Source organism: Notamacropus eugenii, chromosome 1 (genome assembly GCF_028372415.1).
Source record: "Notamacropus eugenii isolate mMacEug1 chromosome 1, mMacEug1.pri_v2, whole genome shotgun sequence".
Taxonomy (NCBI): domain Eukaryota; kingdom Metazoa; phylum Chordata; class Mammalia; order Diprotodontia; family Macropodidae; genus Notamacropus; species Notamacropus eugenii.
Window position 1 is genome coordinate 271,387,381 of NC_092872.1, and position 25,357 is coordinate 271,412,737.

Genomic DNA, 25,357 nt, shown 5'->3' on the forward strand with positions numbered 1-25,357 from the left:
AAGGACTGGAGACTTTGGTGAGTTAGGGCCTGAGCCCTGCCCTGACCATTGAGGTATGTCATTGACCTCATTTGTTGGTGAAAATTTCTTCCTTTGGAAAATTTTTATGGCTTGTAAGGTTGAGCCTGAAAAAGAATAGAATCTATGTCTTCATAGAATCACACCAGCCACACCAAGCTCTGATTTAATGAATATCTTTGCAAAAATGATGTCTAATGTAACCCTTTCTTGTCAATAGGACTTGTTAATTATTGGCACTTTAAGACTAAAATATGTTCATATGGTGAGTCCTTATCTTTGGAAAAAACGAATCGTTTTCAATGACCATTTAAAAGAATCAACTTCTCATCTCGAGGGAATAGAAGCAAAGTATAATCAGACTGTCATCTGTGTTAAGGATAGACTAAGTCTGTCCTTTTACATCTTCTCCATCTGATGACCAGCACAGGGCCAGGAATGGGCCCCTGGGGCACTCCTAATTTCTCTCTAGTTTGACTTCATCTAGTTAATGACTATTCTTTGGCTTTAGTCATCCAACCAATTCTAATCCATCTGTTACAATATCAACCACATCTCTTTACTTTTAGTTATCCCTTAGCACATTAATGTATATCATGTAAGTCCTAGATATTTTTGATGACTGTTTTTGCAGAGTAGTGAACTTGTGATGTTTGGGAGGGCCAGTAAACATCCTAAATGGCAGAGTTGGGATTCTTTAATAACTTTAACAGGATCTGTGCTGACTCAGTAAACTATTTGAATTTTTTTAAAAAAAGAATGCATTACATATGAGATTAGGGAGATGTGGTAGGTGGCATGGCGAATAGTGTGCCTGACTGGGATGCAGAAAGACAACCTGAATTCATATCTTGCCTCAGTCACTTACCAGCTATATAGGGCAAGTGACCTAACCTCTCTCAGCTTCAGGTTCCTCATCTGTAAAATAGGCTTAATAGTAGCACTTACATCACAAGATCAAAAGATAATTTATATAAAGCACTTTGTAGACCTTGAAACACTATACAAAAGTGATTATTATCATTATTAACGGACAGTTTCTAAAAATCTGGAGATTTTAGCAGAATGCCAGTTCATAAGCCAACAGTGAGACATAGTGATAACTAAGAAAGCCCATGTGACTTTAGGTGGCATTAAACAGTGTTCAGGATGAATGCCTTTTAGAGACCTTCTCTCCTTTGCCTTGGCTTGGTGCAACCCCTCTCTGTACTGTTGAGTTCAATTCAGGTCGGCAAGCATTCATTTAGTGAGATCTGAGTATGGCCTTTTCGGAGGATAGTGACAAGATGGAGGGTGACCTCTGAAGGAAAGCCACCTGAATGGGGACACTCCTAGATAAAAGAAGGATTAGCTTTGTTCCACTTTACTGAGGAGGGCAGAACGTGGGTAGTCAGTGGAAGCTGTAGAGGTACAATTTGGGTTGATAAGAGGAATACTTCCAAGTAACTAAGGTTTTCTTTCTAAAGTTTTATTGTATTTTTTTTAATATTGTATCTATTTATATATTACTTACAGTTTGTGAGAGGACTCTTGTAACAAAGTAAAACTTTTTTTGGGGGGGGGAAGCAATTGGGGTTAGGTGATTTGCCCAGGATCCTATAGCTAGGAAGTATCTGAGGCTGGATTTGAACTCCAGGTCCTCCTGATTCCAGGGCTGGTGCTCTGTCCATTGTACCACCTAGCTGCCCCCAAAGTAAAATATTTAAGTAAAACTAATAATACAGTGACTGTATCTGAAAAGTTCATGCAATATTTCACATCTGTCACACTCCTCTATTTTACTTTTTTAAATGAACTTGTCTTTTCTCTTCTTCTCTCATCCCACTGGGGAGGAAAATTAAGCAAAACAGATTCCCTCAGATCTATACAAAAATAGAGATGTCTCATTCTTCACCCTGTCATGACATCTCTCATGTCTCAGTAATGGAGAGCTTAATTCATCATGTTAAGGGGCCCCTTGAACTTGTTTTCAGTCTGTAGTCTGATTGAAGTTATTTAAAGTTGTAAAAAGTTGGTTGTTTTTACAGTGTTCATATATAAATTGTACAGTGTTATTGTATAAATTGACATAAAAAGTCACATTATAAACAAATTACCTATCAGATCTATGCATAAGAGAAATAGAGAAAGATCAAACAAGACATGGAGAGGATCACAGAAGAGAAAATGGAGACTTTTGGTTACATCAAATTTCAAAGTTTTTACATAAACAAAATGAGCAAAGCTAAGAATAGAAGGGAAACAATTAAGTGGGAAAAATCTTTACAATCAGTTTCTCTGACAGTGGTGTTACTTCCAAAATATGTAGCAAACTGACTCAAATTTATAAGAAAAAGATCCATTGCCTAATTGATAAATGGCCTAAAGATATGAATAGGAAGTTCTCAAGGGAGAAAATGTAGGTGATCGTAGCCATATAAAAAGTGTTCCAAGTCATTACCATTTAGAGAAATGCAAATTAAAGTGATTCTGAGATTGCACCTCACATCCTTCATAATGGCAAAGAGGATAAAAATGGAAGATGACAAATGTTGGAGGAATAGCTATTGGTGGAGCTTTGAATGGATCTGGAAAGCAATTTGGCATTATATGTGAGGGAGAGCTATGGCACAATGGGCCTAGGGTCAGGAATAATCAGTTCAAATTTTTCCTCAAACACTAACTTAGCTTTGTGACCCTGGGCAAGTCACTTAACTTCTGTTTCTCTCAGTTACTCCATCCATAAACAGGGGAGAATAATACCACCTACCTCCTAGGGTTGTTGGGAGAACCAAATTGGCTTAGCACAATGTCTGGCCCAAGGTAAGGGCTCTTATAAATGGTAGTTGGGATGATGATGATGGCCATGTATTGTTATTATTATTAAAAATGTGTGCTCTTTGATCCAACTTTACTATGGCTAGTCTTGTTCCCCAAAGAGACCAAAGAAAGAGAAGATTCTTTGTGTACAAAAATATCAACAGCATCTCTTTTTGTGGGAGCAAAAAACTGGGCAAAGGTCATTGCTCAGTTGAGGAATATCTAAAGAATTTGTGGCCTGTGGATGTGATGGAATACTATGTTGTGTTTTAAGACGTGAGGAAACATGATTTCCAAAAGATATGGAAAAACTTACGTGAACTAATGCAGAGTGAAGTGAGCAGAGCCAGAAGCATTTATAATCATAACATCAATAGTACAAACATTTTTCAAAAATGGAGTGAATGACTTCAGCTAGTAGTGAGCTCTCTATCAGTGGAGGTCTTCAAATAGAGGCTGGATGCTTGACTATAATGGGGCTATTATAGATGGGATCTCTGTTTCAGTATGAATTGGACTAGATGACTCCTGAGATTCTGAGAACTCCAAAACGTTGTATTTATGCTTAGGAACTTACAGATTTTATATAGCTTACTGCTGTGAGAGTGACATCAAGGCAAAGTTAATCCGTCTCCTCTTCCCTGCCTGCTTATCAGTAGTACGTTAGCCGCTGTGATGTGGCAGTGGCAGCACTCACAGTGGGTACCCGTCATTCTTCTTTCTGTTTCCAGGGTCTTTCTTCTCTTTCCTTGGACCTTTTCTTTTTCCTGATGAGGGAGATTGTGCATTGCAGCCACCCCCATAGCTGGATGTGGCAGGGGCATTTTCACATCCCATAGCTCTCTGACCACCTTGTTCCAACAAACTTTCTCTAAATATCTGAGGGAAAATAAAACAACTTCAGTATAGCTTATGTCTGCATAGCACATAGAGGCTTTATTGTGGATATCAGCTCACTTGATCCCCAAGTCAAGTATAGGTGGATGGCAGCTAGGTGGCACAGAGTACCAGGTATGAATTAAAATCTGGCCTCAGATGCTTATTGTCTGTGTGACCCTGGGCAAGTCATTTCACTCTATTTGTCTCAGTTTCCTCATCTGTAAAAAAGAGCTGGAGAAGGAAATGGCAAACCACTCCATTGTCTGCCAGGAAAACCCCAAATAGAGTCACAAAGAGTCAAATACAACTGAAAAAATGCCTTAACAACAAGTACAGATACAGCAAGCCAGTTTGCAGAGTACAGAATTGTGAGCTGTGTTGGGATCGGTGTCATTTCACCCAAGTGCCTCACCACAGATGGTTTTGACCAGTGCAGTTTCAGAATGTGGTCTTCAACACCATTGTTTGGACTTCGGCTCTGTCACTGTAATGTGTTCAATTGAACTGGAGTGAGGATTTTTTTTGGAAAAGAGAACAGAGGCTGAGCTTTGGGCACTAGATACAAAAAGCGTTTTGCTTAAGTACTGTGGTCTTGAGTATCCAGACAAGACTACTAGGTTTGAGTGGAGACACCTAGCTTCATATCCCAGCTCTTAACATTTATCGTCTTTGTGACAGGACTTCCTTTTTGTGAGCTTCACTTTCATCATTTGTAAAGTGGGGATAAAGTTTGTATTCCTACCCAGTACTTGTGAGGAAAAGTGCTTAGTAAACCTAAAAGTGCTACCTATTCCTCTTGGCCAGTTATCCTCTGTTTCCAAGGGAAGTGCGTAAGAGGTTCACTGGCTCTTAGGCATTCACATTGGACGTCCTTCAGGTTTCTTAGACTCTGAATGTCCAAAAGGGAACTTGTTTTCTCTGGCTGCCAAGCCTCACCCTCTTCCAAATGTCCTTATTTCTGTTGAAGGCACTACTAGCCTTCTGGTCACAGAGATTTGCCACCTTGGCATTACCTTTGACTTCTCACTGTCACTCATCCCCCTTAGTCACTTAAGTGCCAAATGTTGTTTCTACCTCCTTGAACCTCATCCTGTCTGACTTCTCCATGGCCACCATCTTGGGAATCTCTCATCTATCTTTCTACTATAGCCTTCTCATTGGTCTCCTGCCCCAAATCTCCCCTCTCCAGTCTAAGCCCAAGACACATGACTGAAATGCAGCTCTGACCATATTACCTCCTTAATCCATTCTCTTGGCTCCTTGTTGCCTCTTTGGTTTTTAAAAAGGTCTGCACTGGGCTTCACTCTACCTTTGCATTCTATAGTTCAAGCTAACTGGGCCATTCACTGTTCCTCACAATAGTGTGTCATCTCTGCACCTCTGCCCCAGCATTCTCATGGCCTGGAGTGCATTTCCACCTTATCCCACCCTTAGGATTCTTTGTTTCTTCTATCAGTACCTTCTGCATAAAGCCTTCTGGACCTCCCCACCCCAGCCCCCCAACTGCCTCTAGGGTAAGGCCCCTATTGTGGTTATGTCTCCAGCCCCTAATAAAAGTGCCCGGTGCTGAGCAGATGCTGAGGAATTTCATGCTTTTGACTTGATGAGTTCCTTCTGAACTATAGCTGCAATCTTGTAAATGTGATTCCTGCGAAGAAGAAAAGGAAAGTACAAATCAGCGGGCAGGGCAGAAAACTCAGAGCCATCATTAGGATCCAAACCAGGCATTCAGTTGGAAGATGTCAAGACCAGACCCACAGTTGCAATAAAACTGCCAGGACAAGCTGAGCTTGGGCTTGGAGCTATTTTTAGGTACTGCTTTCAGCTTAAAAATCATGACTTGTTTTCTTTAGCCTGATGATGCCCTAATGTACTTATTTCTGTAGTTCCTTCTTGTCATTAAACAAGTTGATCACTTTCTTGTTCAGAATAACTCTATGCCAGTTCCCAGTTCAGGAGTCCCTCTCAGGGCTTATGGTATTGGGGCCTTTTCCTTAGTGGAAGGGACTCCAGTGGCCATGATTAGGCAGCTCTGGATGACTCTGATGAGCAGGAAGTGAAGCTGCCCCTGAGCTGTCAATGCTAGCACCTCCGAGTTGGCCCTACACTTGTTCCTAGTGAAGATCCTGAAAACATTGCACAAAGTTAGCTCAAGGCTTGAAAGTAGCTGCACAAGCCATGCCAAGTTTCTTTACTTGAATATTTCATGAGGATGGTAAGACTTTTTCTAGAAATTTTCTTCTTTCTTCTCTTCCTCCTTCCTCCCTTCTCTTTCTCCTTCCCCTTCTCTTCCCCCTTTCTCCTCCACTCTTTTCCCCGTCTTATCCTTCCTTCCCTTTGCTCTCTTCCTTCCTCTCCCGCTTTTCCTCTCCTTTCTTTTTTCTTGCATCTCTAGCACTGTATCCCCACGACTCTCTTTCCCAAGTAAAAGCTCTCTTGTAACAAATAAGCATACAGTGACACGACCTCTTAGATCTTTATTATAAAAATTTTCTTTCTTTTTTTATCATAATGAAATTGACAAATACCCACATTCAGTGACAATTCCCGTCCTGGGAAGAACAGAAAATGAGTGTCTGGACTTCAGGAATCTTTATGCAGAGCTTGTTTTAAATGTATATATTAAATTGAACCCATTAGTGCCCCAACCGCCCTGCTTGTCTGGGTTTTCATCTGAACTCCTTCTATTCTTTTCTGTTTATTTATTTTTTAATGTTTTATTCACACTCTCCCCCTTTTTTTGGAGTATCATTATCATATCCCTCCTGTACCCCCTGTAATTCTTCAAAGAAAAAGACAAAATCCTTCCCTTATGACAAATACGTAACATGAACTTATTGTGTCTGAAGATATCTGTTTCATTCTGTACCCCTCTAGTGCATCCATCATTTCTTTTCCAAGAGGTAGGGATTCATTATGAGATCATAATTTGTAAGTCTCTCGTGGTTATTTTCCTTCATGATGTTGTAGTTATTGTATAAATTCTTCTCTTAGCTCAGGTGGCTTCACTCAGTTCATACAAGTCTTCCCAGGTTTTTCCGAATAATTCTCTTTTCTCAGTTCAGATAGTGTGCAATAATATTCTACTATGTTTCTAACCACAGCTTGTTCACTCGTTTCCCAGTTGGTGGGCACACTTTTTGCAGTTCTTTGCTACAACAAAGAGTTCTGCTTTTAGATATTTTTGTACACATAGAGCTCCCTTTCTCATCGTTCTCTTTGAGGTGACATTATTAGGTCTAAGGGTGTTCAGTGACTTTTTGGATATAGTTCAGAGCAATTGAACCAATTTATAGCCCCACCTATAGTGTGTTAGCGTGCCTCTCCTTTCATATGTCCTACAGTAATTGTCATTTCCCCTTTTTTGTCATCCAGGCCCTCAAGAGTTTTTTAAATTTTATTTCTCTTACTATTGATGATTTGGAACATATTTTAATTGCTTGTACCCAGCAGTTTGCTTGATGTTGAAAGTCACAGAGAGAACTAGAAGCCATTAATCGAGAGACTGGGAAGGTAGCTGTGACAGTAAGGAAAGGATAAGGCTAGAAGGGCCCAAGTCCTGCCTTGGCCTGAGATCTCTGAGGCTGTTTGCTTACCTGAATGGGGAATTGGAACTAGGTGATCCCTGAGGTACTTTCTGAAAGTTTTTAATGTTGTGACTTTTAGCTCATTATTTAAAACCAGAAGGACCAAAGATAAATGTTCTACAGTTCACTCTTCACAGGTTCATGACAGCTTTTTGTAGGAAGGCAGGATGCCTTTCCTTTTGCAAATGACTTGACCAGTATAATATACATGTATCATTACACACTTTCACACCTACCTCTCCCTGCTCTGCACATAAACCCTCTCAAAGCTTTCTAGTTTAAAAATCTTCAACAAAGTTACCTAGGCAGCATTTATAATATAAATTGCTAGTGGCCATACCTTAGGGATGTATTTGATCTTTTGATTTCTCTCACAGAATGATTGTCTTTTATCAAATCATCACCAACACAAATGATTTATCCAGCTTTGGCCTTTGGGAGGAGGCCAAGAACATCAGGTCACAATAACAGCCTGTATTGTATTTTACATGCCCTACATTTTATCTTGTTTGGATAATAAGTTTATAGAACATAAACTCTCTGAATTGGAAATGTCCTGTAGGGGGATCTGGACTAACCCATAAGATTAAATTTAATGGGTACAAATTCCTGAAGCAGACAGCTTTGGCATGACATATTTGACCTCTGCTTAAAGACCTCTAGCAAGGGGAGCTTGCGACCTGTCCATTCTTGGATAATTCTGATTATTGCAAAGTTTCTTTTATATTGGACCAAAATCCACCCCTGCAGTTTTCACCTCTGTTTTCAGTTCTGCTTCCTGAGGCAAGAAAAACCAATCTAATCTCCCTTTTGAATGATTGTCTTTCAGATTTTGGGGGGCAAATATTTCCGCCCTTCCTCCCACCAAAACCCTACACCCAAGCCAGCTAAAAACCTTAGTCTTGATTGAAGTCATTAATGTTGAACAGGACAGGAAAGTACAGAGACCTGACCTGCAGATAGGGATAGCCCACAATGGGGATGTATTTCTGAGATAGAAGTTGACAGTGATAACAGTGCTCAGCCTTCTTTTGATCCATTTGTGTGAAGAATTTTGAGTCCTTTTATCTATATTGTTATTTAGCTCATGAACTTTTTCATCTGCCCAACAAAGATTACATAAAGGCCTTCTCAAATTCCTGTCTGAAATCCAAGTATGTTCTGTCTTTAGCTTTTTGTGGATTTGTTGATCTTGTTACCTTGTCAGAAAAAACAAATTGGTTTGTCTGATTTGAGTTCTTCCTAATGAACGGGCTTCCAGATGATCTTTACAGTATTGCAATCTAGGATTTGGGGGAGGTGGGAGAAGTCAAAGTTAACATCTCTGGCCTAAACGGAATAAATTAAGAAGCCTTCTTTTAAAAGCATTATGAAGAACTGGAAATTTGATTCCCATCCATAAACATGTCCATTGCCATACACAAAAGTCAGAAGACTGCATGTGAAACCTTAAATCTATTTTATACAGTTTATTTAAAAGAAAAGGCATGTAACATGGTTCTTAGAGAATTGCTCTTCTTGTCTGTGGCTCTTCTTAACTTTCTTTGGTTCTAACCTGTGTGTTCTAAAAAGGTTCCATTCGTTTTCTTTTTTTTTTCTTGCATCACTATCATTCCCCTTTCTGCACTCCCATGACTTTTATTCCACCTTCATTTTGATACAAGGTACATGTGTGCTCCATCCACCCTGCCTGGGAACCCTTTTATGCTGCTATTTGCCCAGTTATGCCATCATGGATCGCATCCCTTTTTTTCTTGGTATCCCCCACACTCAGCACAAGGCTTGTCAAATGCCCAGCACTTAGAAGGTCTCTTTTCATTTGTTCATTCATTCCCCTAAGTTGAGGTTCCCCAGGATGAGAAGCCTTTTACCCTCTTATTCACTTGGTGCTCTTCTCCAGGCTTGTACTGTCACTTTTCTGCAGAGGATTGATTGCCAGATATTTGCTTTCAGATTCTCTCCTGAGCATCAGACCTGTCCTTCTCATTGACCCTCCTCAAAACCAGCCTGTACAAAATGGAGCTCGTTATCCCAATTAGATGCTTTCTTCCTGTTGATATCCCTGAAATGGTCACCACCATCCTATTTCCCTCATCCCAAGTCCTTAGTTCCCTTTTATTCCTTGTGTTCCTCGCTCCTTATACCTGTTGTTGTTTAGTTGTTTCTCAATCATGTCCAATTCTCCATGACCCCATTTAAGATTTTCTTGGCAGAGTTACTGGTATAGTTTGCCATTTCCTTCTCCAACTCATTTTTAGATGAGGAAACTGAAGCAACCAGGATTAAGTGACTTGCCAGGGTCACACAGCTAGTGTCTGAGGGTGTATTTGAACTCAGGTCCTCCTGACTCTCAAGCCGGTTCTCTATACACTGGCTGCCCTTCTTACATCTACTCAGTGCTTTGTATGTAGGGAAAGATGAGTGGGTGTGTCTTATAGATTTCATAGTCTTCCTCACTAGATGATATTTGTAAAGCACTTTGCAAACCTGAAATCATTATATAAATTCTAGCTATAGGATTAGTGGCAACAGCAGTAATTTGGCCTCTCAGGCAAACTTTGTGCCAGGATAGTAGGCACTTTTAGCCGTTGACTTTTTCATTTATCCCTTGCTCTAGTTCAGACTCTTCACTTTTGTATTCCTTCCATTGGTTGATTGATTGATTCTATCAAATTGATTGTTGGAAATCGACCAGTACACCCCAAGCCGAACTCATTATCCTTTCCCCAGTCCCTCTTAGCTTATTACTGTAGAGGGTATCGCCATTGTCCCAGTCCTTGTAAGTAGGAGTCATCCTGGACTCCTTACTCCCTCCTCTCCCCCATCCAAGCTATTGCCAAGGCCTTTTGATTTCACCTTTGCAGCATCTCTTGAATATCATCCCCTTCTCATCTCTGACCCAGCTGCTACTCTGTTTCAGGCTCTTCTGCTGGAGGGCTTGTCTACTTCTAGGCTTTCTCACTTCAGTTTATCCTCCATTCAACCACTAAAGTGATTTCCCTAAAATGCAAGTCTTCTGTTCATGTCATCTCTCCTACTCAGTAAGCTGTTTGATGTTCAAAACCCTTCATGACCCAGTCCCCTCCTACCTTTCTAGTCCAAATTGCTCTCTAGAATGGTTGGATCAGCTCACATCTCCACCAGCAATGAATTAGTGTTCCAACTCTCCCACATCTTCTCCAACATTTATCATCTCCCTTTTTTGTCATGTTAGCCAATCTGATAGGTGTGATCTCAGAGTTGTTTTGATTTGTATCTCTCTAATCAATAGTAATTTAGAGCATTTTTTCATATGACTATAGATATCTTTAATTTCTTCCTCTTAAAACTGTCTGTTCATATCTTTCGACCATTTATCAATTGGGGAATGACTTGTATTCTTGTACATTTGACTCAGTTCTCTATATATTTTAGAAATGAGGCCTTTTTCACAGACACTTGTTGCAAATATTCTTTCCCAGTTTTCTGCTTTCCTTCTAATCTTGGTTGCATTGGATTTGGTGGTGCAAAAACTTTTCAGTTTAATGTAATCAAAATTATCCATTTTGTACTTTATAATGCTTTCTATCTCTTTTTTAGTAAAAAATTCTTCCCTTCTCCATAAATCTGATAAATACACTATTGCTTGCTCCACTAATTTGTTTATAGTATCAGTCTTTATACCTAGATCATGTACCCATTTGGACTTTATTCTTGTGTACGGTGTCAGGCATTAAAAGTTAGCTTTCTTGAGGCATGAGTCTGACTGTGGTAATCTGTCGCTCCTCATAGCTCCTTAGATAATATACACAGTCTTTAGTCTGATATTTAGGCATTTCTACTTTCTGTCATTTGACCTTTTAAGCCTGTTTTTTCTATTCCATAGTTCAGCTAAACCATTAGCTGTTCTCAAATCGTACCCTAAGTTCAGGAAAAGAGAAGGACATTGTCTCTCTTCCTTCTCCAAATATATTGATGCTTATATATATCTAACATGTAGTGCCAGTGCTGTTCGTGGTTTGGCTACACTCCAGGTAAGACAGCTATTTCAGAATAATGTGGGAATCTCTCCACTCCTTATTACACTGTTTCAGTCAGAAAACTTGCTCTAATTTATGAGCAGCCAATTGACAAAGGAATGTACCAGCAGCTGCTGTATGTTTGCATTTGCAGAGGGTTTATGTCTACTAGTTTGTGCCTTGCAATGCCCCTCTTAAGGGGTCATATTTTTCCTCAGTTTACATTAGGGATAGAGAACGCCCAGGGTCTTTGAGACTCAGTTTCCTTATTTGACTTGATTAAGTTCAAACAGGTAGCAGAGTTAGGGTTGGTACTCATGTCGTCCTACTTTGCTGCTGTGTACTGAGAAAATAGGATCTTTAGCTTGTTGCTGTTTGGCCATCTTTATGCCATCTTCCCTACCCCCACCCTTATTGCATCTCTAGCTCTGGGGGCAATAGATCAACGTGACTATTCCTGGAAAGGACATAGTAGTCATTTGCTGTCTGACTTCATTCCCTGTACTAAATACTCCTGCTCTTTCTGGCCCCAATCCCCTGTCTATAAGCTTCTTGAGCTCTAGGATTATCTTATGTCATGTATTTGTATCCCAATTATTTACAATTATTTTGTAGTGCCTGGTACATCATAATTGCTGAATAAGTTTTTGTTGTTTTTTTCTCATTCATTTATTCTTTCATTCATTCTCCCTACAACTTTCAGTTTTGAAACCAGTGGCATACATAGAGATGTTTAACCAGAGCAATAACTGTGTCTGCCCTTGGCCTTCTCTTCTTGTTAGTGTATGAAGAGTAAATGACCTCCCTCCCTGGGCCTGCCATATTAGGAAGAACCTTAGCCATTCTTCCCCTCACCCTTTTGCCACTCTCCAGACTCTGGCCACATGCTCTTTGTTGGCCATATTGCCTCAGTGTAGGGCCCTTCTGACAGCCTTGTATGCGTTGTCTTCCCCATTGGAATGGAAACTCCTGCACAGAGCACAGGCCCCTGCATAGTAAGCTTTTAATAAATACCCCATTTATCCGTCTCTTCCTCTTTGTTGTTGTCTGTTAATGAGAATCAGTTCATTTATGTAACAGCGCTTAATTCAGAATCGATTCTGTTGCTTATTCCTCCTCTTCTTTCCCCTTAAAGAAGGTTCTAGTTTCTCTACCTCTTTTCTCTTTCTCTGTGGCTCATATTCTCTTCACTTCAATGAAGATGACTTTCACATCTCTAAAGAGATTGCCAGTCTCATATTTCAGCTGACTCAGGGACATCTTCACTTGTTTGTCCTGCTGGCATGCCAGGCTCAAGCCCCAAACTGAAATCACCTTTCTCACGCTCTGTGCCCCAGCATCTTTTCTGTCATTGATCCTTCTTTTTCATCTCCTGCAACTAATCAGCCCTGAGGATTCTGCCTCCACAATATCTTAGATAATGCCCCTCTTCTTTCTATTCCTATGATCACTGTTTCTAAGAGACTTTTCTGAAAGGTTTAATGGAAAGGCTACTGAATTTAGAGTTAAGACTAGCTATTACTTTCTAGTTATGTGATTATGGGCAAATAATTTCCCCTCACTGGGCCCCAATTTCCTCATGTAGAAAATGTGAGGATTAGACTAGATAATGTCTAAGATACTTTTCCAGCTCCACATGCTATGATTCTCTTGTTTCACCTAGACTATTATAATAGTATTCTTATCTATTCTAATATCTAGTCTAATATTAGTCTAATAATATCTAATATTCTAATATCTAGTCTAATAAATCTAATAAATAAGTAACCTCTTGTCTATTAAAACAGTATCTTAACTGAACTTCTTGTCTCCAGTTTCTCCCTTTTCCAACTTGCCCATTCTGTTGTTGCTGAAATGCTTTTCCTTGTGTGTGGATCCAGTGATGTCATGCCTCTGCTCAAAAGCCTTTGGTGGTTTTCTGTCATCTAATGAATCCAGTATCATTCCTTAATCCAAAAATTCAGGATCTCTCCCAGTTTTGCCTCATATTAGTCCTTGTCAAATTCCATGTTCTAGGCGAAACAGACAACTTACTGACCCTTGTTCTCTCCTCTGTTTTCCTGTCTCTGAGACTTTTCTTATTCTTCCTGAATCTGATATGAACCCCGCCCTCCCTTTCTCTTTCTTTGAGGTCCGTCTAACTCATGTGTTACTTTCTCTGAAGCCATTCCCCTTTCCTCCTCCTCATTCTTACATTGCCTGGGTCTTTCTCACTTAGTATGCTTTCTTTTGCATCACATTTACTTTTACAGTCTCTTTCCCCTACGTTATTAGATTCTGCATTCTTGAGAGATTTGTGTAGTGTATAAGTAACTAGGGTCCCTGGGGCTGATCACAAAACTGTTAAAATCCACTGCTAAAACATGGGTAGGTGCCTAGATGGTTTACTGTAGGTTTGCAGAGGAATGTGCCTAGCAACAGCTTTTTAAATGATCCCATTGCCTTAAAATGAAGCTGTTAGTGTCTTTTTCAGCCGTACAAGCTGTTGGATGCTTTTCACTTATGATTGAACATGATTTTATCCATCCTTGGCAAACAGCCAGCTTCTGAGTGTGCTCCTCCTGAGTAGACCTGCCATCGTGCTTGTATGATGGAAAACCAGCATTTTGGAAGTTTAGGGTTATTATGCCTGATTGTTGTTCAGTCGTTTTAGTTGTGTCTGACTCTTTATGACCTCATTTGGAGTTTTCTTGGCATAAATATTGGAGTGGCTTGCCATTTTCTTCTACAGTTGATTTTACAGATGAGGAAACTGAGGCAAACAATGTGAAGTGACTTGCTAAGGGTTGCACAGCTAGTAAGTATCTGAGGTCACATTTGAACTCAGGTCTTCCTGACTCCAGGCTTGGTGCTTTAGCCACTGTGCCACCTAGTGGCCCCATCATACTTGAGTGGTCTCATTAATTTCAGTACATACCTCTTTCTTTTGTTTTTCCCTCCAGCATCATTTATGTTGTAAAAAAAGTTTGTGCTTTGCTAACTAAAATTTGTTTTTAAAAAAACAGATTTATACCTAAAACTGGAAGATGTGACGCATAAATTTAACAAGCCCTGTATAATGGATGTAAAAATAGGGCGGAAAAGCTATGATCCATTCGCCTCTTCTGAGAAGATTCAGCAGCAAGTCAGCAAGTACCCATTAATGGAAGAGATTGGGTTCTTGGTGCTTGGCATGAGGGTAAGACATATTTGTTGGATTCAGATTAACAGTCTGACACATTTGTTTCTCTTATTTCTTTTCCTCATGTTGACAGTGGTATTGCCAAAGTGGTCTTGAAAGCAGCTCATTGGCATAGTTGTGGAAAAAGTGGACAAAGTATTTACTATGAACTCACAGTCATGGAAATGGAGGGAATTTAAGTGAGGATATATCAGTGCTTAGAAAGTTAAAATAAAATAAGATGGGTGAATTTGGTCTGTGTTTCAATAAGTTAAGGAGCTCATTATAAGGATCCACTCATGTGGGTATAGTGCTTCCTTCCGGATTATAAATGCTGTTGAAAGAGGTCAGCATGATCTGAAAAGGAACCCTAAATAGGAGACCCCATCTTTGTATCTGTAAACAATCATGCTTTTCTTCATGTGAAGCTTTGTGATTCCATAATTTCATTCCATCCTAAGCCCAGCTTTCTTAAAGACCCTTTTGAATCAGGTTTGAGTAGTGCTTATGCTAAATTGGAGATGGTAGGCCAGTCATACTGGTACCTGAAGATCAGATTGTAGCTTCCAGCACTGCCTTCTCCTTAAGAAATTCTCACAGGTGTTGAACATGTCACCAAGATATGGCCAGTCTCCCTTTTTTTACTCTGTCAATCACAGACCATGGTCAATTACAATGTACCCTAGATCTAAAGAGCACTCTTAGGGTCTCTCTCAAGAAATTTGGATTTTTCTGTGCAACATGGGAGACAGTGGCACAGGACTGCTCAGCCTGGGGTGCCCACATCAGAAAGGGTGCAGGGTGTTGTGCTGTATAAGCAAAGCAGAATTGGAACAGCACAAAGTAAACAGAGGATATGCAAATTTGGAGTATCCATCCCAAATATTCACACAAACTATCTGTGCCCAATCTGTGGTAGAGCATTCCAAGCATGTTCTGGTCTGATCAGCTACAGTCAGATACACTGAAATTTCACTTTATCATGGTGATGTATTTTGGTCCTCTTCGAAAACTGCAAATCTGAAGAACCATCTAAATATCAGACAAGAGGCATACTATAAAATGAATGTGGGCATACATTTCAAACTTTAATAATAAAAAATGCAAAGAATGTCACATAGATCACAAATAGGATAGATTTTATAGAAAGAGTTTCAAAGTATAGCTTTAGAGTGGTTTTGTGATTGCCTGGAAAACAGTAACAGTGAACATAATTTCATTTGAACAAACCTGCAGGGACCAAATAGATACATCTCACAAAGAGATAAACAAATGCTCAATGAAATGGAACCATTACCAGGCTCTTCTGAAGACTGACTTGTTTATGGAGATGTCTATTGATTTGTGTTCTGTTCCATGTTTAAGTCTGAAGCTTGGTTTAGTTCAGGAATCCCTGAACTGCTGGAGCAGCCCCCATATTGTCAAGTCTGTTATTGTTGGACCATTGATAACACGGCCTAAGACAGATCTTCCCCAATGTATAAGAGAGAGAGCCGTGGCTTGGTCCCCATCAAGGCTTACCTCTCCCATGCTATTTAGTTATGTTTTGTTCAGCATTTGCCAGCTTGTGTTTAACTTAATGCCAGCTTACAAATTATCCCAGTGTTTAGTTTAGTTAGTTACAGAACCTGTAATAGTAGAGGTAGATTTGGGGTGGAATTCTGTCCTTTGTATCTGATGGAGAATTTGTAATAATGCAATGCTGTTAGAGACAGAGTTAACTTTCAGTTTGGTAATCCTTAGGTAGTTAATAGTCTCCTGTTTTCAGTGATTCATAGAGACATCCCTGCTGTACAAACCTATCATTTCATTGACTCATCAACATCACGATCATTGACTTTGCCAATGAGCTCGTTGGCTTCTTGAAGAAGGTAGCATTTGATGTTGGTGCTAAAGAATCGGTAGGCTTTCAGCCGAAAGGATTGAGTGAGGGCTAACCAAACAAAGGAGGGAGGGAAAAGAAAGGGGACAATGTGAACAAAGACACTGAAGTAGGGGGTATCCATAGGGGATGGATGGCAGATGTTTCAGTTTAGCTGGAATGTAGACTGGGTCTAGAGAGTAACTGCAGCAAAATGTGTAATGCTTAAGTAATTTCAAACAGTCTGATGCTACTTAACTGTGACAAAGACATTCTTTTGACTGGGGAATAGCTATGGAAAATTTCAGATAAAAAGACTGATTCTAAATAGCCCCTTGTTAAATTTGTATATATAGTTCTACGGATTATAAACTATATCCAGTATCACCAAAAGCATATATTTAGAAAAGAATGATTTGCCCTTCAGTTGAGGCTGTTTTCACAACATAGTAATGAATGAATATTCTCATTTTTTTGTCTTTTTAGCCTCCTTGCTTAGTCCTGTACCTTTCACATGTTAAACACTTAATAAATGGTTGTTGACTGAGTTTCAGATGTTTTGGATGGAACTAGAAAAGTATACTTTGAAATTTACATGTAAAATGTGTATGTACCACAAATCAATGTCATAAAAAGAGAAGTCAAGTATATGAAATTACCAATTTCCAGTTATATATATATATGTGTGTGTGTGTGTGTGTGTGTGTGTGTGTGTGTGTATATATATATATATATATATGTATGTATCCCCAAATTATTTATAATGTGTTATATTAAATATTTTTTTATAGGATTTGTAGGTTCAAAGAAAGGTAGACTTGGAAGAAGAGACCTAGTTCTGTCTCTTAATTTTATAGCTAAAAACAGAGGCCAAGAGAATTCAAAAGATTTTAAGATTTAGAGCTGAAAAGAACCTTTGAGGTTGGTGGTGTAATGGCTAGAGCACTGGGCCTGGAGTCAGGAAGATCTAAGTTCAGAACTAGTCTTAGTTCATATCTTAGCTATGTGTTCCTGGGCAATTCACTTCACTTATGCCTCAGTTTTCTCATCTGTAAAATGAAGATCATAATACTATTTCTCAATGTTGGTATGTGGCTCAAATGAGAGGTAAAGTGCTTTGCAAACCTTAAAGAACTACAGAAATTTTGTTTGTTATTATTCTATAGCCCAACCTCCTCAATTTTTGAATAAAGGAACAGTCCCTTGAGGGTTAAAGTAACTTGTTGAAAAGTCACACCAATAGCAAATTGCAGAGCCTGAATTCTCATCCAGGGCCTGTGGTTCTAACCCCAGCACACTTCCCTCTGTGATCGTTGTAAAATAGAACATTTAGCTGTCATGTTTGCTCTCTCTTTTTTTTTTGTCATTACTGTTTCCTAGAAGGGGAATTCACTCGTTGATTCCTATATAATTTTTGACCTGTAAAATAACTTTGAATCTAGATGGAGTCTGATTTAGTTGGGTTCTTCCTGAAGACTGCTGGACATTGTGGGGACACAAGATAGAGATATAACACAAAGTGATCTTTCTTCTTATAATTGAGAGTTGAAGTTATGGGCATAGAAGACCAAAAGAAACAAACCTACCTATCTTATCATAAAATGTAGAAAAATAATTTATGTGGAAAACTGAGTTAGTAGAGTGTTGCAATTTGAAATGTTCATTTTCCCTTGGAGTTTAGAATCAACTCTTGATTTGGGGCGGGGTTTTTAGTTGAAAAAAGAAATCAAATAATTTAAAATTCTTTCCCTTTTGACTTGGAGCAACAATTAAATATCCATATGCAAATTAATCATTTCACAATTTGTAAAATATATTAAAAAATGCAGCTTTTAACAAATGAATTTTTATAGAGTAAGGCTGCCATAATGCAGTTCTCTGATCCCTTTATTTATTTACCTTTTACCCATTACCAAGTAAATGAAAGCACAGCCTCCCTGATCTTTAAATTCCTCCAGAGTTTGGTTCTTAGCTGCCCTTCTAGTATTTGGGTCTCTTCATGGGCTAAAACGTTCTCACTAATCTGGATTTCTTAGCCCTCCCTTTTTTCTTCCTTCATAACTGTAGTCAAAGACTGAGATTTTTCTTTTTGATCATACCATTCCCCATGCTTAGATTGGCTTCTCATCCCCACTTCCCTTTCTTTCATATAATAAAATCCTTCAAGGCCTAATTCAGATTCACCTCCCTATGAATCCTTCCCTGAATTTTCTCTCGCCCTTCCACAAACTAGATGTGAGTCTCCCCTTTCTCCTTGAATTTTTGATCGTTCTTTGGACATTTCTTTTATGTTAAAAAAAAAACCCAACATTTTTTTTCTCAGTTGCATGTAAAAACAGTTTTTAACATTCATTTTTAAAAATCTTGAATTCTGAATTCTCCCTTTCCCTCCCCTCACTCCTTCCTGAGAATATAAGTAATTTGATATAGGTTATAATGTGCAGTCATGGAAAATGTATTTCCATATTAGTTATGTTGTAAAAGAAAGCACAGGCTCCCCCTAAAATCACAGAAAAGTAAAGTAAAAAAAGTATACTTTGATCTACATTCAGACTTCATCTGTTCTTTTTGTGGAGGTGAATTGCATTTTTCATCATGAGTCCTTTGGAATTGTCTTGGGTAATTGTATTGCTGAGAATAGCTAAGTCACTCTCAGTTGATCATCATATGATATTTGCTGTGTACAATGTTCTGCTGGTTCTACTCTCTTGTACGTTAGGTCATGTAAATCATTCTAGGTTTTTCTGAAGGCATCCTGCTCTTCATTTCTTATAGCACAATAATATCGCATCACAAATCGTGTATCACAACTTGTTCAGCCATTCCTCAATTGATGGGCATCTCTTCAATTTCCAGTTCTTTGCCATCACAAAAAGAACTGCTATAAATATTTTTGTACAAATAGTTCTCTTCCTCCCCTCCCTCACTGCAGTCCCCTCGCTGCCTTTTTAAAAAAAATCTCTTTGGGATATAGACTTAGTAGTGATATTGCTGGATCAAAGGGTATGCACAGTTTTATATTCCTTTGCTCATAGTTCCAAATTGTTCCCCAGAATGGTTGGATCAGTTCACAACTCCACTAACAGTGTATTAGTGTTCCAGTTTTCCCACATCCCCTCTAATGTTTGTCATTTATCTTTTCTGTCATATTAGCAAATCTGATAGGTATAAAGTATCTCAGAGTAGTTTTAATTTGCATTTCTATAATCAGTAGTGATTTAGAGCATTTTTTATATGACTATAGATAGCTTTGATTTCTTTATCTTAAAACTGCTTATTCATATCCTTTGACCATTTGTTAATTGGTGAATGACTTGTGTTCTTATAAATTTGAACCAATTCTCTATATGTTTGAGAAATTAGACCTTTGTCAGAGACACTTGCTATGGTTTTCCCCAGTTTTATCCTTCTAATCTTGGTTGCATTGGTTTTGATTGTGTAAAACCTTTTTCATTTAATATAGTCAAAATTATCCATTTTATATTCCATAATGTTCTAGCTCTTGTTTGGTCATGAATTCTTCTCTTCTATGAATCTGGCAAGTCATTTATTCCTTGCTCTTCTAATTTCCTTGTGGTATCATCTTTATGTTTAAATCATGCATTCATTTTGTTCTTATCTTGGTATATGACATAAGATGTTGATATATACCTAGTTTCTGCCATTCTGTTTTCCAGTTCCCACCAGATTTTGTTAAATAGTGAGTTCTTGTCCCAGAAAAAAATTGGGTCTTTGGTTTTATCAAACACTGGAATGCTATGGTCATCTGCCTGCTACTGTGTCTTGTATACCTAATCTATTCCACTGATCTGCCACTCTATTTCTTCGCTAGTACCAGGTAGTTTTGATGATTTCCACTTCATAATAGTTTGAGGTCTGGTATGGGTACACCACCTTCCTTCACATTTGTTTTCATTAATTTCTTTGATATTCTTGACTTTTGCTTTTCCAGATGAATTTTTAAATGATTTTTTTCTAGCTCTATAATTTTTTTTAATTTTTAAAAATGTATTCATTTAGTTTTAGTTTTCAACATTCATTACCACAAGATTTTGAGTTCCAAATTTTGTCCCCATTTCTCCCCTCCCCCATTCCTAGACACCTCGCATTCTGATTACCCCTTCCCCCATTCTGCTCTCCCTTCTATCATACCCTTCCCTTATCCCCATTTCTTGTATTTTCCTGTAGGGCAAGATAGATTTTCTATACCCCATTACCTGTATTTCTTATTTCCCTATTGCACTGTAAAAATAATTTTTAACATTTGTTTTTAAAACTTTAGTTCTAACTTTTCTCCTTTCCTCCCTCCCCACCCCGCCCCACTGAGAAGGCAAGTAATTCAATATAGGTTATACATGTGTAGTTATGCCAAAGATTTCCATAGAAGTATGTTGTGAAAGACTAACTATATTTCCCTCCCTCCATCCTATCCTGCCCTCTACTGATTCTATTCTCTCTTTTGACCTTGTCCCTCCCCAAAAGTGTTTACTTCTAATTACCCCCTCCTCCCATTTGCCCTCTCTTTTATCATCCCCTCCCACACCCCACTTATCCCCTTCTCCCCTACTTTCCTGTAGTGTAAGATAAATTTTCATACCAAATTGAGTGTGCATGTTATTTCCTCCTTAAGCTAAATGTGATGAGAGTAAGCTTCACTTTTTTCCTCTCACCTCCCTCCATTGAAAAAGTTTTTTCTTGCTTCTTTTATGAGAGATAATTTGCCCCATTCCATTTCTCCCTTTATCCTCCCAATACATTCCTCTCTCACCCCTTAACTTTATTTTTGTAGCTATCATCCCTTCCTATTCAGTTCACCCTGTGCCCTCTGTCTATACGTATGTAATCCCTGTAACTACCCAATAACCAAGAAAAATCTCAAGAGTTACAAATATTATCTTTCCACCTAGGAATGTAAACAGTTCAACTTTAATAAGTCCCTAATGGTTTCTATTTACTGTTTATCTTTTCATGCTTTTCCGTATTCTTGTGTTTGAAAGTCACATTTTCTATTCAGTTCTGTTCTTTTTATCAAGAATGCTTGAAAATCCTGTATTTCATTGAATGACCATTTTTTCCCCTGAAGTATTATACTCAGTTTTGCTGGGTAGGTGATTCTTGGTTTTAATCCTAGGTCCTTTGACTTCTGGAATATCATATTCTAAGCCCTTTAATGCCTTAACATAGAAACTTTCAGATCTTGTGTTATCCTGATTGTATTTCCACAATACTCAAATTGTTTCTTTCCGGCTGCTTGCAATGTTTTCTCCTTTACCTGGGAGCTCTGGTATTTGTCTACAATATTCCTAGGAATTTTTCTTTTTGGATCTTTTTCAGGAAGTGATTGATGGATTCTTCCAATATTTATTTTACGTTCTGGTTCTAGAATATCAGGACAATTTTTCTTGATCATTTCGTGAATGATGGTATCTAGGCTCTTCTTTTGATCATGGCTTTCAGGTAGTCTCATAATTTTTAAATTGTGTCTCCTGGATCTATTTTTCAGGTCAGTTGTTTTTCCAATGAGGTGTTTTATATTGTCTGCTATTTTTTTATTCCTCTGGTTTTGTTTTATAATTTCTTGATTTTTCATAAAGTCATTAGCTTCTATCTGCTCCATTCTAATCTTTAAGGAATTATTTTCTTCAGTAAGCTTTTGGATCTCCTTTTTTATCTGGCCAATTTTGCTTTTTGGGGCATTCTTCTCCTCATTGGCTTTTTGGATATTTTTTGTCATTTGGGTTAGTCTATTTTTAAAAAGTGTTATTTTCTTCAGCTTTTTTTGGGGGGGGGGGGTCTCCTTTAGCAAGCTGTTGACTCATTTTTCATGATTTTCTTGCATCACTCTCATTTTTCTTCTCAATTTTTGCTCTACTTCTCTTACTTGATTTTCAAAATTCTTTTTGATCTCTTGCATGACCTGAGACCAATTTATATTTTTCTTGGAGGCTTTGAATGGAGGAGCTTTGACTTTGTTTTCTTCTGTTTGCATGCTTTGGTTTTCCTTGTCACCAAAGTAAGATTCTGTAGTCTCATTTTTTTTCCAATTTTTGCTCATTTCCCCAGCCATTCACTTGACTTTTGAGCTGTTTGTCAAGATAGTTCTCTGCTTCCAGTGGGAGTGGGGGGTGTACTGTCAGCCACTCAATCCCCCCACAATCTGTGAGCCTAGAGCTCCAGAAACAGTGGTTGCAGCTGCCTCTGCTGCTGCTGTGGTTGCCTTGGCTTCCTCTGTTCCTTCTTGCTCTGTTGGCCTGGGGCTGGGGCTGGACCACTGCACTCTCATACACTGGTCCCACAGGCTTTTGCCACTGACCTTCAGTAACTTATTATGTGCTTGCTGTGCTCTAGGCACTGAGCTTGGTGCTAGACACACTAAGACAAAAGTGACATAATCCTCATTTGTCAGAAGCTTGAATTCTAGAAAGGGATGCAACATGTCCATGTAAGCATATGCAGAATGAACACAAAGTAAAGATATGGTAGAATAGAGAAGGTAGGTACGGACACACACACACACACACACACACACTCATGCATGCACACGCATGGGCAGTTGTCTAGAAGCTGATAGGATCTTAAGAGGCTTTGTTCATATAGAAGATGGAGCTTGGGCAGAATTTTGAAGGGAGTGAGGGACTTTACCAGGTGGAAGTAAAGTGGGAGGGACTTAATGCTCTGTCTGTGGAAACGAAGGTGTGACACAGGAATCCTCCAGGGTTCGGGGGAAGCAATGCATCGGGTGCATCTGCCATCATTTTTAACCAATGGTGCCCATAAGTAATGGTGAAGTATAAAACACTATACATACTTCTAGAAAGAAGTCTATGTATCAGTAGCTTTGGTAATGATGCCACCTACAAAATTATATTGTATTTTGGAATGTATTTTGTTAAATATTTTAATTTTTCCCTTTTTTGGGACAATTTTGGGTAGCTTATAATATGTCAAATAACATCATTGACATTACGTCTTAGGAAACTTCTCTCTTCATACTCTTAACTTATTTTACTTCTGTGACTGGCCTTCTTCATTCTTCTTCTTTTATAATACGACAAGATTAGGTATGTGACCATGGTCAAATTTCTTAAATCCCCTGAGCCACAGTTTCCTCATTTGTATAATGGGCATAATACTTTGAATACTGATTGCACTGGGCTGTTAGAGATCAGATGAGTTAACCTGTAATGGTCTGTGTAAATGGTAGTGGTGACCTCAAAAGTCTCTTCCAGTTCTGTGCTCTGAGGTGGTGTGATGGTTCTGATCGTCCAGGGCAGGGTGATGAGGGCCTGCAGGAAGAGGGTGAGAAGGTGGGGAGGGGGCAGACAGCAGTGCATGCTGTGCAGGAGAGGATTACTTTTGCTAAGCACCTACTATGTGCTAGGCATAGTGCTAAGCACTGGGAGTAGTAAGAAGGCATAAGATGGGCCCGCCCCCCAGGAATTTCCTGTCCAATGAGCGAGACAAAAGGGAAACATACATGTGTAAGAGACAAGCTCTGTCTGCATGGGACAAGTTAGAAATTATTGACAGAGAGAAGGCATGAAAATTCAAGAGGGCTTGGGATTTTTGTTGGGACTTAAAGGAAGCCAGGGAAACCCATAGGCAGAGTCAGAGAGGGAGAGTGTTCAGGCAACAGCCAGAGAGAATGCCCAGAGCGAGAGATGGAAGTGTCTTATCTGTGCTGTAGTCAAGAGGCCAGGGGCCCTGGTCAAAGAGCATGTGATCTTAGGTGACTAAAAGTGATAGTGGTATGCTCTGTGTAAAGAGGGGAGTTAAGAAAGGGAGAAAGATGAGTTGTTTTGGAAATGTTGACTTGGAAATGTTTATGCAACATTTACGTTTGAACTGTTTGATAAGTAGTTGGCGATGTCAGTCCAGCCCTGGATGTGTCAGAGCATTCTAAGCCCAGGAAAGCTGATGAAGTCACCGAGAGAATGTAATGGGTGGAGAGCAAAGGGCCTAGAACAAAGGTTTGGGGAACATCTGCTGTTGGGTGGTGCTAGGGATACGCTTCCATGAAAGGAGACAGGAGAAGGCCCAAGGGAGAAGGGGCCCTGAAAACCCAGAAGTAGAGAAGAGGGGACTCTTTCTGATGCTGCACAGACCAAGGCACTTGACCAAAGGACACATGAGCTGCAGAGCCATGGTCCTAACCTGGTCCTCTGCCTCCACCATTTGGGGCCTTAATTTTCTCACTTGTAAAGTGAGATAGTTTGACTAGATGATCTCTTAGGTCCCTTTTCACTATGATTATTCAGTGCAGCAAATGCCTAGCAACATAGTAAGTGCTTAAAAGCAAATATTTTTGGAGTTGAATTGAATTCAACTTGAATTGAAGGAGAGATCTGTGGGGGAGAGATAAATATGTACAAGGTTATTTGAGATAGAAGAAAGAATGAACCAACTGGGGAAAGGAACGGGGGACAGTGAGAGTGATCATCCATGTCTTTGTGGAGGGTGTGACATCTGGGCTGCCTTTAAGGAAAGAAAGGATTTGGAGAGGTTAAAATGCATGGGTGCGTGCATGCGTGTGTGTGTTGTGAGGTGTGGGAGCAACAAGGTAGGCAGCTGTTGTAAACACAAGGAGACAGACAGAAAGACCCATTCAGCTAGTGCTCCAGGTTGGCTGGTCAGAGGGTGGGAAGATGAGTGGTGTCTCCTCCTCTATGTCCTGCCAGTTGTACAACTTGTTCTTGACATAACTCTGCCTACCCTTAAACTGTCCTGTGTACACTCTCAGCCTCTCCCTTTCTAAGCCAGCTTAGCCTGTCATGGTAGTTATGACCCTGCAGCAGAGGGCCAGTGCCTTTGGGAAGACCTCCTGCCTCTATATCCCACCCCTGCCCCTGTGTTACCCCTTCATGGCAGGTAGAGGAGCTCCTTGGAGAGCAGGCTCTGCACTGAGAACAGGAGTTAGTGAATAGGATCCCATACTCCCTTCATTGTTTTGGGTAAAACAGTGTGTCTCACAGCAGGGGCAGACATGATTATGATGGTTATGATCTTTATTGCAGATCTTATGACACTATTTTCTCCCTCAAACTCATTCCTCTTC

General features: G+C 39.4%; 1 protein-coding gene across 1 annotated transcript in view; it reads left to right on the top strand.

Annotated features, from left to right (window-relative positions):
- IPMK (inositol polyphosphate multikinase) overlaps positions 1-25,357 on the top strand; it is a 91,607-nt gene that overhangs the window by 58,235 nt on the left and 8,015 nt on the right. Inside the window, exon 4 of the mRNA XM_072628916.1 lies at positions 14,287-14,459. Within this exon, the coding sequence (XP_072485017.1) occupies positions 14,287-14,459 (173 nt within the window). The remainder of the gene's footprint in view (positions 1-14,286; positions 14,460-25,357) is intronic.